Source organism: Leptodactylus fuscus, chromosome 3 (genome assembly GCF_031893055.1).
Source record: "Leptodactylus fuscus isolate aLepFus1 chromosome 3, aLepFus1.hap2, whole genome shotgun sequence".
Taxonomy (NCBI): domain Eukaryota; kingdom Metazoa; phylum Chordata; class Amphibia; order Anura; family Leptodactylidae; genus Leptodactylus; species Leptodactylus fuscus.
In genome coordinates this window covers 24,888,327-24,908,923 of record NC_134267.1, presented here as the reverse complement: position 1 = coordinate 24,908,923, position 20,597 = coordinate 24,888,327, and the positions used below count along the sequence as shown (strand labels likewise).

The window sequence follows — 20,597 nt, the reverse complement described above, 5'->3', positions numbered from 1 at the left end:
ATACTCGTTCACACAGGGGAGAAGCCATTTTCATGTACAGAATGTGGAAAGTGTTTTAGCCGTAAATCATGTCTTGTTATACATCAAAAAATTCACACAGGGGTGAAGCCATTTTCTTGTTCAGAATGCGGAAAATGTTTTCACGTAAAAGAATATCTTATGAGACATCTAAGAATTCACGCTAAAAGGAAGCCATTATAATGTTCCCATTGTAGAATGGCAGGTGTGAAGCTTCGTTGTAGGACCTTCTGATTAAAGATGTCTTCTGTACCCTGGGGACTGGTATCATAATGCGAGGTCCTCAAAAATTTTCCACACTCTGCTTGCAGAAAAGACAAATCCATAGTTTTTTTAAAAATAATCTCGTGTTTTTAAATACTCTATGCCGACCTGTGAACAAGCTTTTGTTTTCCCTTATTACAATAAATGTTTGAATGCTTTTTCTGTTTTCACCCCTTCACCAACTGGGAATCTTTGTCCTCTAAGCAGGGGCGGATTCAGGGCCGGGCAACCGCCCGAGGCCCGGACCTAACAAAACGCAGGTCGGGACGGTTAGAAGCGTGAGGCCCTTAAAGGGGCTCTATCAGCAAAATCATGCTGATAGTGCCCCACATATGCGTGAATAGCCTTTAAAAAGGCTATTCAGGAACCAGTAAAGTTATATTAAACTATCTCCCCCCCCCCCTTCCCGTTTTAAAATAAAACCCTAAAACAGAATATGTTCAACTGACCGAACGTGCACGGGGGGCGGGCATTCAGGGTCCGACGTCATCTTCAGCCACGTCTCCTCTTCCAGCGATGTCCTCGGGTCTCGTCTAACTCGCGAACTGACATTGATAAAAAATGGTGCAGTAGCAGTAGTAGAAGCAGCATGCTACTGTGCATGCACCCCCCTTCCCCCCGGTAAGTAGGGCCCCACCAAAGTCAATTGCCCAGGGCCCCGCAACGCCTGGATCCGCCACTGCCTCTAAGGGTTTCTTTCAGATAATCCACCGTCTCTCTGAAAGACACTGTTTATGTGCACACTCAGGGTTGGCATCAGTTGTGGACCTTTCATGTCCTCATGCACATGCGGTTTTATATAACACTAGAAAGTCGACAGTGCGCTGTTCAGCATGCTGTTGGCTTTCCTGTTTTGTGCCTTGGGGCTGGAGATACCGGCACCGATCTCTGCCCACTGTCAGAAGGGCATTCGTGACAGTCTATCTGGGCTGTGAGGAACGCCGGCCCCCCTGATGTTACTCGTCCATAGTTCTGTACTGTCAGAGTGGGTGTTCCTTACCACCCAGCAATGACACTGACCTGTTAGGAATGCCCCTCCCTCTTCTCACAGCCCAGAGAGACTTTCAGGAATGCCCTTCTGATAGTGGGCAGAGATTTCTCCAGCCGCGGGGCACATAATCCAGCGCCCTGTTGACTTTCTAGTGGTATCCTTTTGTATCCAAGCATACTCACTTCTTCACAAAAATCCACTCCTTCATACTGTGCTCAAATTCTTTAATAAATATCCTCACCAGACGCACCCTCAGACCACAAAAAATTTATCACTGTGGTCAGCTCTTCTTTCATGCAGAGGACTAGTGAGGCAGATATTTTTTTTATTTCTGATGTATATCCCGAAGTCTGATATCATACAGTATGGGGCAGACTGGAGTTATCAGAGGACTTGTGTCTTCATGATCAGGTATTGCTGCTCTGCCTTATTGATAAACATCAGTGATCACTGTGTAAAGGGAGTCTATCAGGTCCAAAATATCCTCAAAACTAATAATAGTGCGGGGTAGAGGCCTTTAATAGGAACAGACATTTTCCTGTGTGACCGACGAAGCCATGCAGAGATAATCATTTTTTGACGGATATGCAAATCAGCCTGCACACGCACGCACTGGTACACACACGTCTCCTCTTCGTGCTAGCGCATTGGTCGGTATGGATACAGCAGCAATAACTGAAGACACGTGCCGGAGATCACAGTCTCTTAAAATGACGGCTCCGGTGGGATCCTCCATAAACTACATTGGAAAGGGGGCTATGAGACCCTCAGATATGTCATTGGTACTGGCAGGGGTGAACCAAGGGTTTCTGCTGCCTGAGGCGGACATCAGAAAGTCCCCCCAACCCCCCCCCCCCCTTCCCCCGGAGGAGGGGACGGGGCCGAGTGGAGCGAGCGTCGTTAGCAGGCAGAGAGCAGGCAGGGAGAGGACCTGCTCTCTGCCTGAGCGTGAGGGGCGGCCGCTTGAGCAGCGCTGCGTCCACAGGGCCGCCCCAATCCACCTCTCAGTGACGGTGACGCTAAACCAGTCCAGGACAGCTTGTCCTGGACTGGCTTAGGTCAGCAAAAATGCCGCCCTCCCCCAGGGCCCCGGCATAGCGCCGCCTGAAGCGGTCGCTTCAGGTCGCCTCATGGGAGGTGCGTTGCTGGGTACTGGGATGATTGAAAACTGGTGGGGAGTGACAGTGATGGGGGCATTATTGACAACGAAATGGTCAAGGGATGGGGTAATATATCAGTGAAAATTATGACCTGGGGGGCACAATGTGTAAAAATAAATAAAATGAAGGCAAAATAAAATCAAATAATTTCATTAGCACTCCCACATCAAAGTTTCTCGCTCCAACCCACATAACATGAAACCATGTGTCACCTGCATAACAAGTACCGCAACGGAGAGGGAAGACCATTTACTACTTTGTGTTTTATAAATAAAGAGGAAAAATGTGAAAAAAAAATTAATTTCCCTTCTTTTTTTTTTTTTTTTTTTTTACATTTTCCAGGATATTAAACAAAATAAAAATGAATGGGGTTGAGCCGATCTTGAGATTTCAGGATCGTTTTTAAAATCCGATTTTCAATCATTTTCCAGACGATCCCAATCATGAAATTTGCTCGATCGCCGATTGGGTTCCGATCTTTCCCGATCGCTCAACCCTATTAATGATATATACATGAATAGGGTTGAGACGATCTTGAGATAACCTCCGACCTCGATCCCTCCAGAATAGATCAGAATCAGAATTCCTATTGCGATCGTGAAATTTTTTGATCGCTGATTGGAATCCGATCTTTTCCGATCCCGATCGCTCAACCCTAAAAATGAATTAAAATAAAGCCCTATGTATCACCAAAAAAGATGCAAAAGTTATTTGAATAATCTAAATTAAAAAAAATAATTTAGCCTTTAAAACCAAATGTACAAAAAAAAACCAAACCTGATAATGTTTTGGTCATGAACCAAGGAAAATGTCCCAGTCATGAAGTGGTTAAAGTAATGGTTCTGCAGTGACCGCGTGTTCTCTGTTTGATCTTAGGCCCAGTTCACATCTGCGTTCGGGTTTCCTTTCATGGAGTCTGCCTGGGAAACCCCCGAACCAAAACCTATATGCATTAAAAAGCGGTAACCTAAGAAATGACACGGACCCCATAGACTATAATAGGGTCCATGTGGTTTCCGCGCAAAACATGCGGAAAGAAAAGTGCTGAAATACACGACAGATAGTAACTATAGGAAACCCTCGAGCCTCCGGAACGCTGCAATAGAATATTTATTGATACTTTACATTCAATTTTGATACTTTTCTATTATCTCCGGGGGGGTTGTGTGTGTAATATTGATAGACTGATATACACTATGTGATCAAAAGTATCCGGACACCTGGCTGAAAATGACTGACAAGTTGGTGGCGCCCTCCATCGATAATGCTGGAATTCAATATGGTGTTGGCCCACCCTTAGCCTTGATGACAGCTTCCACTCTCGCAGGCATATGTTCAATCAAGTGCTGGAAGGTTTCTTGGAGAATGGCAGCCCATTCTTCACGGAGTGCTGTACTGAGGAAAGGTATCGATGTAGGTCGGTGAGGCCTGGCACAAAGTCGGTGTTCTAAAACATTCCAAAGGTGTTCTATAGGATTCAAGTCAGGACTCTGTGCAGGCCAGTCCATTACAGAGATGTTATTGTCATGTAACCACTCCGCCACAGGCCGTGCAGTATGAACAGGTGCTCAATCATGTTTAAAGATGCAATCGCCATTCCTGCATTGCTCTTCAACAGTGGGAAGCAAGAAGGTGTTTAAAGCATCAATGTAAACCTGTGCTGTGATAGTGCAAAACAACAAGGGGTGCAAGCACCCTCCATTACCGACGGAGGGCACCATGAAGTTTTCATTTTCAGCCAGGTGTCTGGATACTTTTGATCACATAGTGTTGTATACAGTTTACAACTATGAGTACAAATAATAATGAAGTAAAGAAGGAGGATGAATATTCTGACGCAGAACCCCAGAGGACACTTCTTTACGGACATTGCAACTTTCATAAGGACATCTCTGCTGGCTGCCTTTAAGAGCACCATACTCTGGAGGATAACAGGGCTCTTAAAGTCTTCAGAGACATTTCCTTCTTGTTCAGCTTCAGATGGTCTGCAGAGTAAGGCGCGCACTGTATCAGTTGATATCGGAGATTATTAAGTGTAACGTCATTAGGGTCTTGTTACCTGGGCTGTCAGGACATGAATATCTGAGAGCGTAGGACAAGATCGTCCTCTTTAACAATCGTATGACCTAAGGGGAAGTTTTACCGGCCAACCCTACTCTAGTCAACTGTAAGTCACTCCACATCCCTCCTTTTGAGGACACGGTGGACCTTAGCACAGTTTCGGATTCCCAGTCTACCTCGCCAACCCCTTAGGAATGAACGAAATTATAAATCTGACCCTTCATCCAAGCAGTCAGAAATCTGTAGAGTATGGGCCCACTGAGCCCGCGGAGGGTCTAAGTCATGTCTTGGTCTTATTTAGACTTCTTGTTGATAGATATAGGGGAAGGCAGAGGATTGTGTACAGTGCTGCCCTATACAGGCGCCAGGCCTTCATCTCCTGTTGTTTCCTTCCTCAGCCCTATTTCTTGGGGAACACTGAGCGCAGAGCATCGCGTTGTTCTCCTCAGAAGAAGAGGTAGCAGGAAGAAAAGGGAATCCTTTTCTGTGCTCCTTTAAGGAGAGAGACGTGATGATGTCATGGTCATGTGATCAGTCACAAGTATAAAAGGCAACAGACTCCGGGCTGTGCTGCTGGAGGAGAGAAAGGACCTGTGATGATGTCATGGTCATGTGATCAGTCACAAGGGGAGGAGTAAAGCAGAGGAGATTCTTCACTGTGTAACATTTCCTCGTCTATCCCATAATTACATGGCCGGGGGTAGTAATGGGGTAATGGTGTCCAGGGAGGAGGTTATGTATTTAGATACAGAGTAAGGGCAGTGAACAGAGCTTTTGCCCCGAGTGAAGAAAAACCTGACTACAGGTCTGAGAAGACTGTGACGTCATCGGAGGTGCTGTACCAGCAGGAGGTGACGTCATCGGAGGTGCTGTACCAGCAGGAGGTGACGTCATCAGAGGCGCTGTACCACCAGGAGGTGACATCATCAGAGGCGTGTACCACCAGGAGGTGACATCATCAGAGGCGCTGTACCACCAGGAGGTGAAGTCATCAGAGACGCTGTACCACCAGGAGGTGAAGTCATCAGAGACGCTGTACCACCAGGAGGTGAAGTCATCAGAGACGCTGTACCACCAGGAGGTGACGTCCTCAGAGACGCTGTACCACCAGGAGGTGACGTCATCAGAGGCGCTGTACCACCAGGAGGTGACGTCCTCAGAGGCGCTGTACCACCAGTAGGTGACATCAGCAGGTCAGTGTTTGGGGCGCAGTTTCAGACACTTTTCAGGCCCAGTCTTGTTAGTAAATTGGCAACACTCTACATAGCTCCAAAGCTGACCATTACAAGAAGTTGTTGTAGCCCAAAATGTCTCCTTTGATGTTATTTCGCACCATAGTTCTTGGGTGTTGTTCACAACTATGTTTCATTTACTTATGGATTGAATACATTAAATGAGATTTATGGTGACCTAGAAGATTAGACCTGTCTGCTATGTGTAGTGCACTGCAGTGTATAACCTGTGTAACACTATTCACTATATAACAGGGCTGGTCAGCTGACATATATATCATTGGATCAGCAGTCTGGTATATATAAGACACCTCAATATCTAAGTCACCTCCATTGTGTCCTGTGATTCATCCTTTATAATTACTGATTAGTGAGACCTTGTTCTTCATGTCACATGTTCTTCCAGATTTCTGATGGTTCTGTCCACCAATGACCCACCAAGGATGGAGAAGGCCAGAGACCTGATGGCTGCGAGGATACTAGACCTGACCCTAGAGATAATCTACCTGATCACCGGAGAGGTGAGAGTCTCACATGACATCACTCTGATCTCTAGGAAATGACTGGACAGGTGAAGGATTCTTAGACTCTCTGTAGTGACCTGTAGTGTCTCACCATACACAGGATTACACAGTAGTGAGGAAGTCGTCTGGTGAGTGTGAGACACCCCGTGTGTCAGGAGGAAGGAGAAGGACCCCAAGCCCCATCACCGAGCCCCCACCTCATCCACTGAGACATGAGCAGAAGATCCTAGAACTTACCAGCAGGATCACTGAGCTGCTGAGCAGAGAGGTGAGCGCTGCTGGGGATGATGGGACAACATTATACAAGAACACCAAGGGAGGGCTCTGGTGATGACTGTATCATTGTGTTGTCAGGTTCCTATAAGGTGTCAGGATGTCACCGTCTATTTCTCTATGGAGGAGTGGGAGTATTTAGAAGGACACAAGGATCTGTACAAGGAGGTCATGATGAAGAACTACGAATCCAGCACTTCACTGGGTAAGGAGACCACCCCGATTGTAATGGAAAGAACAGTTTTGAGAATCATCTACATTCGACAATTATCTGATCATTACATATAGACCAATGATGGCAAACCTATGGCATGCGTGCGGTCACTCGGATCGCTCACTAAGGGGGAATCTGGTACAGGATTCCCCATTAGTGAGCAATCACTGCCTTCAGCTGGTTGTGCAAATGCACATCCAGCTGAAAGCTGTCAGTTTAGGCCGCGCATTATGCGAATCCTACACTAACTACAGAGTATGACCTTTGCACCGGCGTGAGCGTGATGACGTAAGTAAGAAGAGAGGATGCCCGGCAGCTCTTCAGGTAAGTATATTTGTGTGTGTACTGTCTGGGGAGGGGGCTACTGTGGACCGTTCATGCTGTGTGGGGATGGGGACTACTGTGGAGTATATAGGTATAATCCTGTGTGTGTGGGGCAGATTGTACTGTGTGAGGTTCCTTCACTATTTATATCACACAGTATCTGTTCTATAGCAGATGTGATATTAGTACAGGCTGTAATAACATTGCCCAGTCACTATATAACAGATCCTGTGCGATGTAAGTAGTGAACATTAATTGTTCAAAATTAAAAAAAAGCAGAGACCTTTACCTTTCAGTACAAGCTCTGTAAAGCCCCATTCACACCACTGTAATTTGTGGGTCCATAATTGTCCGCAATTGTGGATCCACAGAGTTTTAAGGTTAAACTGCCATGTTGGCACTCCACAATAATTTATTGGGTTTTGGGTTTCAGTTTGGGCACTTGGTCTCAGAAAGGTTCGCCATCACTGATATAGACCCTATTAAGCTCCTTCCCCGTCCCCTATCTGACAGTGCACTGACTTACTTTACAGAAGATGGTCCAATTCTCAATTACTGACCTTGCTCTACTCTACACAGTCAGAGAGGCAGCAGGAGAAGCTGAGCACAGAAACTTCTGAAATTTTGATGCCGTTTACAAAGCTAAAAATCGGTTTCCTGGGACCCTCTTCTATACAGTAAGGATGTTTATCCAGTGCAGTGAATGTATTAGGACTTGTAAACATCTGCGTCCGGTCTCCGTTTATACCTGCAGTCATTTTTCAAACCCATTCAAATGAATAGGTTTGAAAAGTGTCCAGCCGTGAGCACCGGTGATCGTTTTGTGCTCTCTGCAGCGAAACCGTTTTATTTTAACTAGACACCAAGTAAGACATGCAGGACTTTGTATCCAGTTTTAAAAAACCAGTTTCGCCGCGGAGAGCATAAAACGCTCACCGGCGCTCATGGCCAGACATGGTCTGACAGGTTTCCGTCTTCTGTCTGCAGAAGACGGAAACCTGAGAACGGAGACTGGGTGCAGATGTGAACCCAGCCTTATGCAAATGTCTTTCCCCCGTGTAACCCTATTTAATGCTGATGGTTGGATCGTTCATACGCAGCATGGACGTACAAAATCTGTTCAGGATATTTGTGGATATTTTTTGTTTTTGTTTAGGAAAAGAACATTTTGTGTCTTTTCCCAGGTGTAGACTGGATGCGAGGGTCGGGTGGACATGTCCTATCTCCTTATCACAAAGTAGAAGATAATATCACGCCTGAAAATTTAATACTTCCTAATGTACCTGTAGGCTTTCACAGCAGAGATCCCTCCACTGATATGGTTGGTCATAAGAAACCTTCATCAAACCAATCATCAATTGGCGAACCAAGAACAGAAACTAAACTTTCTTTGTATAAGGAATTTCCCAGAGATGAAGGGCCGTTTATGTGTTCAGAGAGTGAGAATTATCCTTCCAGGGAAAGTAATCCTGTGACACATCAGAGATCGCACACAGGGGAGAAGCCATTTTCTTGTCCTGAATGTGGGAAGTGTTTTTATGAAAAATCAAATCTGGTAAGACATCTAAGATGTCACCCAGGGGCATTGCCATTTCCTTGCCCAGAATGTGGGAGACGTTATAGTGTGAAATCAAGTCTCGAAAAGCATCTCAGAAAGCACAAAGGGGAGAAGCCATACTCATGTTCAGAATGCGTAAAATGTTTTAGTACGAAACAGGGTCTTGAGAAACACACGCTAGTTCACACAGGGGAGAAGCCATATTCCTGTTCGGAATGTGGGAAGTGTTTTACCAGGAAATTAACTTTAGTGGAACATCAGAGAAGTCACACAGGAGAGAAGCCATTTTCATGTTCAGAATGTGGAAAATGTTTTAGTTCGAAACAGGGTCTTGAGAGACACATAATAGTCCACACAGGGGAGAAGCCATATTCATGTTCAGTATGTGGGAAGTGTTTTAGCCAGAAGTGGGGTCTTATGGGACATCAGAAAACTCACACAGGGGAGGAGTCATCATTTTTGTGTCCTGAGTGTGGGAAATGTTGGAGTTCGAAACAGGCTCTTGATAAACACGCACTAGTTCACACAGGAGAGAAGCCATTTTCATGTCCAGAATGTGGGAAGTGTTTTACCAGGAAATTAACTCTTGTGGAACATGTGAGAACTCACACAGGGGAGAAACCATATCCATGTTCAGAATGTGGGAAGTGTTTTAGTTCAAAACAGGGTCTTGAGAAACATCTAGTAGTTCACACAGGGGAGAAGTCATTTTTATGTTCAGAATGTGGGAAGTGTTTTAGCCAGAAATTGCATCTTGCGAGACATCAGAGAACTCACACTGGGGAAAAGCCATTTTCATGTTCACAATGTGGGAAATTTTTTAGTATGAAATCAAGTCTTATGGATCATCTAAGAATTCATACAGGGGAAAAGCAGTTTTCATGTTCAGAATGTGGGAAATGTTTTACCAGGAAATTAACTCTTAAAGAACATCAGAGAACTCACACAGGAGAGAAGCCATATTCATGTCCCGAATGTGGCAAACGCTTTAGTCAGAGGTGTGGTCTTACGCTGCATCTTCAAATTCACACAGGGAAAAAGCCATTTTCATGTTCTCAATGTGGGAAATGTTTTAGTCTTAAATTAGGTCTTATGGAACATCTAAGAATTCACACGGGGGAGAAGCCATTTTCATGTACAGAATGTGGGAAGTGTTTTAGCCGGAAATCAGGTCTTGTTACACATCAGAAAAGTCACACAGGGGAGAAGCCATTTTCATGTTCAGAATGTGGAAAATGCTTCACCAGGAAATTAAATCTTAAGGAACATCAGAGATGTCACACAGGGGAGAAGCCATATTCATGTCCAGAATGTGGGAAATGTTTTCACCTAAAAGGATATCTCATGAAACATCTAAAAATTCATCCGAAAGAGAAACCACTTTGATTTTAATATGGCAAAAAATGTGACGGATGTGGAGCCTTATTGTAGGACCTACTGATTATGGATGTCTTCTGATGAGATGGCGGACTGGAAAGATTGAAAATTGATGGAGAGTGACAGGGCTCGACATATAAAAGAACATATGTGCAGTGCCCTAGACTATGAGTTTAGTTGAGGGAGTCTGTCAGCAGGAACTATCCTTAAGCAACCAAGATTTAGGGTCCGCAACCTCTATGTTATATTCTTAGGTATCAAAGCTTGAAGATGACTGGTATCCACTGCTGAAGGACTCTGACGCATGCCCACTGTATTCAGTGAGGTCAAGATTGATACACTTCCCTTCACTGCACATTCCCCCTGTACTTTTGGTGCATGTTCCACTTACACTGCTGTCTGCCCTCTGTGATTCTGCTGAAATTGCAAAAAAACAGTTTGGGGACAGCTTGCATATGGTCAGTTTAAAAACCCATTAATTTCAACGGGTTTTTAAAGCAAACCACCAGTGTCCGTTTGCAGCCTCTCCACCGTAAAACTGCTTTTTTCACATGGACACAAAGTCCTGCATGTCTGACTTTGTGAAGACTGTAGCAGCGCTGTAAGTGCGAAATGGCCCGTTGCTGTCTGTATATCCACAGCTGATACCTGTCTGCACCGTATTGAATAAAAGGAGTTTTTGTATCTGGATTGCGTGCCACTCCTCCATTGTCTTCGCTTGTACTAGAGATGAGCGAATAATATTCGAATCTGCAGTTTCGAATACCTCGCTCCATAGGAATGAATGGGAGCAGCCAGCGCCAGCTGCCGGCGTTTAACCCCTTGCTGTTCGCCCGCTCCCATTCATTCCTATGGGAGCGAGGTATCGAGGTATTCGAATCAACTTTAGTTTGTACTAGTATTTGTAATGTAGTTTCTGTTTTGCGAATTTGACCAACGTGACTAGCAGACGGTATACGTGATCGGTACTTTAGTATGTAAGTAGTAGTGCGGTCAGCTGGGTCTTGGGGTGAAGCATTCCAGATCAGTAGAAGATAAAATGTACAAATGATCCGCAGCACCTTGATCCGGTTAAAATATAACCTTTATTTCATCCTTAAAAGTCCATAGTAGGAACGTGCCAACAGACAACAGAAAACGCATAAAAAACGCCAACGCGTTTCGGAGCTTCTACTCCTTAGTCATGGCATATAAAACAACAACATACAAGCACTTCCTTTTATACTGATTAGCCGTAATTGGAACACCTGCGAGTGTATTTCTAACATGTTATAACCAGCAAACATAGTAGTTAAAGAGGACCTTTCACCACTTTTGGGCACATGCAGTGTTATATACTGCCAGAAAGCCGACAGTGCGCTGAGTTCAGCGCACTGTCGGCTTTCCCGATCTGTGCCCGGTGTACAGAGCTTACGGTCCCGGTACCGTAGTGCTCTATGGTCAGAAGGGCGTTTCTGACCATTAGCCAGAGACGTCCTTCTGCCTCGCGGCGCCAATCGCGCTGTACTGTGGAGTGGGGAGGAACTCCCCCCTCCCGCTCCTGATAATACTCGTCTATGGACGAGCTGTGTGAGCAGAGGGAGGGGGGCGTTCCTCCCCGCTCCACAGCGCGATTGGCGCCACGAGGCAGAAGGACGTCTCTGGCTAATGGTCAGAAACGCCCTTCTGACCATAGAGCACTACGGTACCGGCACCGTAAGCTCTGTACACCGGGCACAGATCGGGAAAGCCGACAGTGCGCTGAACTCAGCGCACTGTCGGCTTTCTGGCAGTATATAACACTGCATGTGCCCAAAAGTGGTGAAAGGTCCTCTTTAACATCAGATTTATATTGTATTGTAAACAAGTCTCCAATACTACATACAATGAACAAATATTGAAAACTACTAATGTAAACATTATAAACTTCCTTTGAATATATCTCTAGCAAGACACAATAGACTGTTATCGATCGTGGAATAAGGAATATATATAAGAACCCACCTTTTCATAGTTTTCCAAGGAAACACTCTTAAATTTATAAGAGATCACATAGATGACACACATCATGTTGTATTTTTACTGAGTCTATGCAATAATCATATCCCTACCTCGGCTGTAAGCGAGATGTTCCGGTCACGTGATAAAGACAGCCAATGAAAAAGGAGAGCACACCCACTGGGTGTGTTCAAGACCACGTGATATATACACTGCACAAGTATGTCGAGTGCCGATCACGTGATCATACGCTAACCGAAGTAGGTACAACAAATATCAGATGTTAATAGATATATGTGAGATCAGTCCTGATATTTAAACCTGTCGGGAACCTACAATTAAATTTAAGGATGTAGTATGCTTCTCTTTTGAGTAGAATATCCTTTAAATTGCCTCCTCTGATAGGTTGATAAACCTTCTCCAAACCACAAAATCGCAATGTCCGAACATCTCCCTTATGGACATCCACAAAGTGCCTCGAGGCACCTGACATGTGATCTATGTTACTTTTACCGCAATCACGAATATGCTCCTGTATCCTGGTACCCAATTTCCTGCTGGTACAACCAATATAGTCCAGGTTACAGGTAACACATCGTATGCAGTAAATGACATTCATTGAATTACAATCCAACTGGTCCCTAATTTCCAAGCAAAAATCTGAAGCATTACTTTTGAACTCCCGTGTACTGATGACCTTCGTACAGTTCTTACATTTGGGTGTACCACATTTGGTAAAACCTTTTCTTGTTGTATCCCCATATTGTTTGGTCGTTACCATAGTTATATAGCTAGGGGAAAGTACATCACCTAACGTTTGGCATTTTCTTTCTACGAATTGTATCCTGTCTTTTAAAAGTTGGTTGGTAATGGGATCCAATTCTAGAATTGGCAGGTTCTTTTTTACCAGACTCTTTATCTTATTATATTGGGGACTAAATGCTGTACTAAAGATCAGTTTATTCTTCAAACCAGAATCCAAACCATTTACGGATTGTTCCTTATCTGACAACAAATCATCCCTTAATCTGGACTCTACCCTTGTTCTAGCCCTTTGTAGCATCCACTCCGGATAACTCCGCTCCCTAAATCTCTCCAAAGTGGAATTGCTCAATCGTACAAAATCCGCATCCTTGCTGCATGCCCTCTTAGTGCGTGTTAATTCTCCTACCGGTATACCCTTTAAGGTGTGCAACGGGTGGCAACTATTTCCTCTAAGGATACTATTACCGGCACATGGTTTTCTAAAGAGTGAAGTGTGAACCTTCCCCTCTTCAATGCTGCCTGTCAGTGTAATGTCAAGAAAATCGATAGTTAACTCTTGATGGGAAAACGTAAAGATGAGGCCATGTTCATTGCTATTAAGGTAGTGGATGAACTCTGGTATGGGCGCTACATTTCCGACCCACACAATCAGTAGGTCATCAATGTAGCGCCCATACCAGAGGAGGGAAGACACAAAGGGATTGACATCTGAGAAAATGAATTTTTCCTCCCAATGCGCAAGAAAGAGATTCGCAAGAGAAGGTGAAAACGGGGCACCCATCGGTGCCCCGCAAATTTGTAGGTAAAAGAACTCTCTGAACAAAAAATAATTGTGTTTTAGTAGATAAGATGTCACAGAAATCACGTATTCACATACTGAAGGAGTTAATGTGCTGTACCGATACAAGTGGTGTGCAAGGGCATCTAGTGCCTTAGAATGAGGTATGCTTGGGTATAAAGAGCAAATGTCACTTGTTACCCAGCTATAATTTTCACACCATTTGAAATCCCTGAAACACTTAAGGACCTCCCGGCTATCCTTAATGTAGCCAGCGGTCCTGATGACCTACTGATTGTGTGGGTCGGAAATGTAGCGCCCATACCAGAGTTCATCCACTACCTTAATAGCAATGAACATGGCCTCATCTTTACGTTTTCCCATCAAGAGTTAACTATCGATTTTCTTGACATTACACTGACAGGCAGCATTGAAGAGGGGAAGGTTCACACTTCACTCTTTAGAAAACCATGTGCCGGTAATAGTATCCTTAGAGGAAATAGTTGCCACCCGTTGCACACCTTAAAGGGTATACCGGTAGGAGAATTAACACGCACTAAGAGGGCATGCAGCAAGGATGCGGATTTTGTACGATTGAGCAATTCCACTTTGGAGAGATTTAGGGAGCGGAGTTATCCGGAGTGGATGCTACAAAGGGCTAGAACAAGGGTAGAGTCCAGATTAAGGGATGATTTGTTGTCAGATAAGGAACAATCCGTAAATGGTTTGGATTCTGGTTTGAAGAATAAACTGATCTTTAGTACAGCATTTAGTCCCCAATATAATAAGATAAAGAGTCTGGTAAAAAAGAACCTGCCAATTCTAGAATTGGATCCCATTACCAACCAACTTTTAAAAGACGGGATACAATTCGTAGAAAGAAAATGCCAAACGTTAGGTGATGTACTTTCCCCTAGCTATATAACTATGGTAACGACCAAACAATATGGGGATACAACAAGAAAAGGTTTTACCAAATGTGGTACACCCAAATGTAAGAACTGCACGAAGGTCATCAGTACACGGGAGTTCAAAAGTAATGCTTCAGATTTTTGCTTGGAAATTAGGGACCAGTTGGATTGTAATTCAATGAATGTCATTTACTGCATACGATGTGTTACCTGTAACCTGGACTATATTGGTTGTACCAGCAGGAAATTGGGTACCAGGATACAGGAGCATATTCGTGATTGCGGTAAAAGTAACATAGATCACATGTCAGGTGCCTCGAGGCACTTTGTGGATGTCCATAAGGGAGATGTTCGGACATTGCGATTTTGTGGTTTGGAGAAGGTTTATCAACCTATCAGAGGAGGCAATTTAAAGGATATTCTACTCAAAAGAGAAGCATACTACATCCTTAAATTTAATTGTAGGTTCCCGACAGGTTTAAATATCAGGACTGATCTCACATATATCTATTAACATCTGATATTTGTTGTACCTACTTCGGTTAGCGTATGATCACGTGATCGGCACTCGACATACTTGTGCAGTGTATATATCACGTGGTCTTGAACACACCCAGTGGGTGTGCTCTCCTTTTTCATTGGCTGTCTTTATCACGTGACCGGAACATCTCGCTTACAGCCGAGGTAGGGATATGATTATTGCATAGACTCAGTAAAAATACAACATGATGTGTGTCATCTATGTGATCTCTTATAAATTTAAGAGTGTTTCCTTGGAAAACTATGAAAAGGTGGGTTCTTATATATATTCCTTATTCCACGATCGATAACAGTCTATTGTGTCTTGCTAGAGATATATTCAAAGGAAGTTTATAATGTTTACATTAGTAGTTTTCAATATTTGTTCATTGTATGTAGTATTGGAGACTTGTTTACAATACAATATAAATCTGATGTTAACTACTATGTTTGCTGGTTATAACATGTTAGAAATACACTCGCAGGTGTTCCAATTACGGCTAATCAGTATAAAAGGAAGTGCTTGTATGTTGTTGTTTTATATGCCATGACTAAGGAGTAGAAGCTCCGAAACGCGTTGGCGTTTTTTATGCGTTTTTTTTTTGTGTTTTCTGTTGTCTGTTGGCACGTTCCTACTATGGACTTTTAAGGATGAAATAAAGGTTATATTTTAACCGGATCAAGGTGCTGCGGACCATTTGTACATTTTATCTTCTATGGAAATTGTCCCTTAAAGTCCGGGAACCTGCAGGTCGTGCACCCTTTCTGGTCCGGTTTTATGGTGAGTGGCAGTGTGCTTATACTTTATTTTTTGTTGATTCCAGATCAGTATCTTCTTGGCAGTCCAGATCAGTATCTCATTTGACTAGAACAGTTGCTTCTTTTCCATTTGGGAAATTTTTACTTGGGCTTCCAAATGGATTTCCTTCTTAGCACTTGCTTCTTTCGCCCGGATTTCTATTACTGTGTCATATAATGTTGACCGTCTACAATGAGATGTAATCTTGGTTAAAGTTGTTCAATGTGACCTAACTAGTGTTGGATTGACTTGCTGAGGGCCGACTACTAAAATTAATTTTAAGGGCCCACTATGACGTTACATCCAAATGTCACCTGACACTCACAAATTCCCAAAAATTCTGGACCCCCACTGATCAGCTGTGGATATAAACCGTGGTATCTGTGTAAGCGCTGTGACCGCTTCTCTGTTTATATAGTGTCATTCATCTCATAGCGGCCATGTAATGTAACTGCAGCCTTGTCCTATGCACGTCTATGTGACGAGACTACAGTGTGTGATATAAGCATACGCCACGGCCCCTTCATACAGCAGATCAGGGGGGCGCTAATCTCTTATAGATCTGTCCTTCCACACTATGCCTGCTTGTACACCCCTCATCCGATAAACTGATGAAGGTCTGTGCCGGGACCGAAACATCTTTCTTTTGTGGATGAAATAAATTTTGAATTTGTTTTGGAAGCTGCTTTGAGTGCCAGAATCTTTTTCTGGGGGCGTCCTCTACATCTAGACCGGTGACAGTAACAAAGGGATGTCCTCTACACCTAGATCGGTGACAGTGCCAAGGAGACATCATCTACACCTAGACCTGTGACAGTGGGATGTCCTCTACACCTAGATCGCTGACAGTGACAAGGAGACATCCTCTACACCTACACCAATGACAGTGACAATGGGATGTCCTCTACACCTACACCAATGACAGTGACAATGGGATGTCCTCTACACCTAGATCAGTGACAAGGGGACATCCTCTACACCTAGATCGGTGACAGTGACAACGGGACATCATCTACACCTACACCAGTTCAAGGAAGGCCTAAATGACTATCTTGGAGAAATGTTACAAGGTTACAGGCTTTAGATTTTTGGTAAAGACAAGCGATCCAGAGTTTTATACTGATTTGTTGGAGTTTCTGATGGAATTTTTTCCCTTGACATTGGGCAATTGACATCAGTCCCATGGATTTCAAGAATGTAGGGATATAGATTGATCTGTGTCTTCCTCCAATCTCATCTACTATGTCCCCTGCCTTCCTAAATGAGCACATTGTATATAACTATCAGAGCCTCCATGTTGTGTCTTCCCCTGACTATCCATGTCAAGTGACCTGCGGGGTTTTGGGAACTGCATTAGCTGCTTGGTCCTAGAATACCCATATCAGCTCTGCAGTAGGTGTAAGATGACGTCACCCAGGAGGCCAGAAGAGGACCCAGGAAGGAGGGAGCAGCACAAAAAGGCTCAGGAGAGGTGAGGGAAGGCGAGTATAACTGTGTATTATGTTTCAACACTTCCTCTGGGCCTTCACTTATTATAGTCTGGGGTCTGAAAAGACCACGAAGTCTAATCATTTCACTTCCCAATGTTGTAATGTCTTCTTACGTTTTGTCTACTTGCATTTTGTGAATAATAGCGGTGTTACTGGCTGTCTGTACTCAGAATAAAGTATCTGCAGACTCTATACAACTCTTATTATGGATGGCCAGATATATGCATAGGATATTATCAGTATATAACATCAGTCCAAGTACATTCAGATCTGCTTACAAGATGATGTATAAGAAGTACTTAGAATACAGATTTGCATCTATATACCATTACATAACAAGGGCAGATATACTATTATCTTACTGACCCTTTGTTTAATAAAGTTTATAATGTTGTTATTACATATGTTATATATAAAAACATGAGCGTTATAACTTCCCACCGCCCCTTAGCTCATTGTGTTCACTCCCCTCTTCCTCTTCTCCGTATCTTCTGCCTTTAACAGACATCGGATGCAGCGTTGTAACAGACCACCAGAAAATGGTGGCTTGTACAGACCTTTTTAAAGGCTACTCCAATGTGCCATTAGTTAAAAAGGTGTTTTTCTAATGATAGACTCTCTTTATCATAAGATCTTCAGATTCCCATTCAAGAACTAAATCATTTAAGATTTGTGAAAACAAGCAAAAGCGCTCAAACAGCACTGGGGGCGTTCCCAATGCTGCGAGAGGAATCCCCAGCACCGCCTCCATCTTCTTCAGGAACGGCCTCTCTGCACGTCTTCTTCCGGAGCTGGGTTCAAACTTCTAAGCCTCGGGCAGAGCCGACTGCGCATGCCCACAGGCCACAAGAAAATGGCCGCTTACACAGCTTACTGTGTAGTTTGTAGAGGAACCAGAGCCTTGTTGTAGAAGCACAAACTAGAGCGAATTCTAGTGACAAGTGAATTCTAGTGACAAGTGAATTCTAATGACAAGTGAATTCTAGTGACAAGTGAGCTGATACTTCTGGTGCGGAGCTTGTAATGATATAATTCTTAGACTACACTTTCCTGTATCACTGACTACAGTTATAAATGTGAGGTTCTTGGCGCACAGTTTTGTGAATTGTGCGAGCCCATCTGCCACGTCACGGCGACCTCATTCAGATGGGTCCCTACACTAAGACTTTACTTCTAGAATAAATGCTGACCCCCCCCCCCCCCTCTATACACCCCAGAGATCAAGTTTTTAGACACTGCCCTGTAACAGTGAGTCTATAAGAAGGTGATCTCCTACCCTAAATGTAAAGTGTTAGTATAGGGACCCATCGTAATAAGGTCAATAAGTGGTTGATGGGATCAAACATGTCATGCAGAATTTCTGCTATAACATCTATCATAGTAATATATGACAGTATACTAGTAATAGTAATGTAATATAATATCTGTCTATCTATGGAACTTGTTTAAATATACACCTTACACTTACTGCATATAGAGGTACTCATTACATAAGTGGTGCAACTTAAAACAGGTATATATACAGTATATAATTAGATAAATATATACATGCAATACACACCTTACACATACTGTATAAGGACAAATGGCAAAATGAAACACAAGCAGCACTTCAAGGTAAAAAATCTCAACTGAGCTCATTCATCCATCATGTAGTGCTATCTTTGTAATAGTCAGTAAGTAGTATCCACTTATGTAATGTACCCGAACTGTATATGTATACATCCTAGTAAGTGGAGATTATAATTTATTAATATATATCTATATATATCTCTATATATCTATCTGTATACACACACACTGGACAATACATATATAAAATACAGACATCTGCACTTATTGTATATACAAATAAGTAAAATATATATAGACATGTCATATATAATTAGCACACACACCTTTACCTATATTGTTTACATAGATTCCTATAAGTATTATAATATTAAATGGGATATACTATATGTATTTATCTTCTATCCATAGGATAGAGGATATATTACTCATCTACTACCTCAACTCTCCGTTTACCTCTCCTCTTCTCCTTTGCCTTCCCTCCTTCAACCTCCTCCTCCGCTGAACCCTCCTCTCCTCTACACTAACCCCCTACCGCTACTCTACTCCTACTCCTCTTTTCCTCTTATCCCTCTTCTCTCTTCCTCTCCTCCTACACTAACCCCCTACCACTACACTACTCTACTCCTACTCCTCTTTTCCTCTTATCCCTCTTCTCTCTTCCTCTCCTTCTACACCTTCTCTCATTTCTTGCTACTCTTTTCTGGGCTCAAACATGTCATGCAGAATATCTATCACTGTGGCTAAAACATAGTAATCTACTATAGGATACTACTAATAATGTGCTATAATGGATTACAGATATATGTATTCTATTTAATTAAATATATGTTTAAATCTACACAATTCACAACTTCTACTTACTGTATATACTGTAGTATACTATATAATGCTTAAGTGACAAGTATGTAACTACAGATATATATATATATATATATATATATATATATACTTCTGTCCTCTATCCCTCTTCACCTCACACCTTTATTTTCACTACATTTCCCCTCTGCACTTGCTCCTCTCTCCTCCACCTATTTCTCGTCTTGTTCCTCTCTGAGCTACCCTGCCGAACTTCGCCCCTTCTCCCCTACTGATTTGCACCACCTTCCTCTTTCCTTCTCTGAATCTCTCGCCTTCTGCCTCCCTTCTCTATTCCCCCACCTCCTACCTCTCTCTGTCTCTGGGCTCCTCGTGCCTCTTGTCTATGTCCCTCTGTTATTTATGCTTCTTTCCTCTACCCCTCCATCTCTGCGCCTCTCATCTCTCTGTTGCTTCTACCACTCCCTACCTCTCTACTCCTCCGTACCTTTCATCTCTCTATCTACCCTTTCCCTCCAGCTTTCTCTCTTCTACCCTTCACACCTCTTGTATCTACCCCTCATGCCTCTGCCACTCTTACCTTTCACCTCTACCCCTCTGTGTTCGTTCTTCTCTCCAGACCTCAGATCTCTCTACTCTACCCCTCCGTGCCTTTCGTCTCTCTCTATTACCTTTCTGGGCCTCCAGGCTCCCCCCTCTACCTATGTATGTCTCGCGCCTTGTGCCTCTGCCCCTCCATGCTTCTACCTCTTTGTGCCTCGCTTATTTACCCCTCCGTGTGTTGTATCTCTATCACTCTGTGCTTCCAGTCCTTACATATACTGACCGTGGAGATGTTACATGACAGATACGACTTTTACAGATACATCTAAATACATAGATACATACAGATAGACATGGATATATGTGTGTATGGAAACATATATATAATATACAAACATTACACATACTGTCTATAGATATACTATGTT

At 43.3% G+C, this 20,597-nt stretch overlaps 2 protein-coding genes across 2 annotated transcripts in view; both read left to right on the top strand.

The window, feature by feature from the left end:
• LOC142198459 (uncharacterized) overlaps nt 1–20,597 on the top strand; it is a 120,695-nt gene that overhangs the window by 62,559 nt on the left and 37,539 nt on the right. The gene's annotated exons all lie outside the window — the stretch shown is intronic.
• LOC142197134 (uncharacterized) lies at nt 5,620–10,374 on the top strand. The gene is made up of 5 exons (XM_075267221.1): nt 5,620–5,687; nt 6,133–6,247; nt 6,351–6,518; nt 6,605–6,728; nt 8,246–10,374. The coding sequence occupies exons 2-5, from the start codon at nt 6,140–6,142 to the stop codon at nt 10,003–10,005; spliced, it is 2,160 nt and encodes a 719-aa protein (XP_075123322.1). The 5' UTR covers nt 5,620–5,687; nt 6,133–6,139; the 3' UTR covers nt 10,006–10,374.

What these genes read in the sequence shown, in the direction of transcription:
- LOC142197134 (XM_075267221.1), top strand. Translation starts at nt 6,140, where the DNA reads ATGGTTCTGTCCACCAATGACCCACCAAGGATGGAGAAGGCCAGAGAC. An exon ending in CTGAGCTGCTGAGCAGAGAG is followed by an intron (nt 6,519 to 6,604) that starts GTGAGCGCTGCT and finishes TTGTGTTGTCAG; the next exon opens with GTTCCTATAAGGTGTCAGGA. An exon ending in CGAATCCAGCACTTCACTGG is followed by an intron (nt 6,729 to 8,245) that starts GTAAGGAGACCA and finishes GTCTTTTCCCAG; the next exon opens with GTGTAGACTGGATGCGAGGG.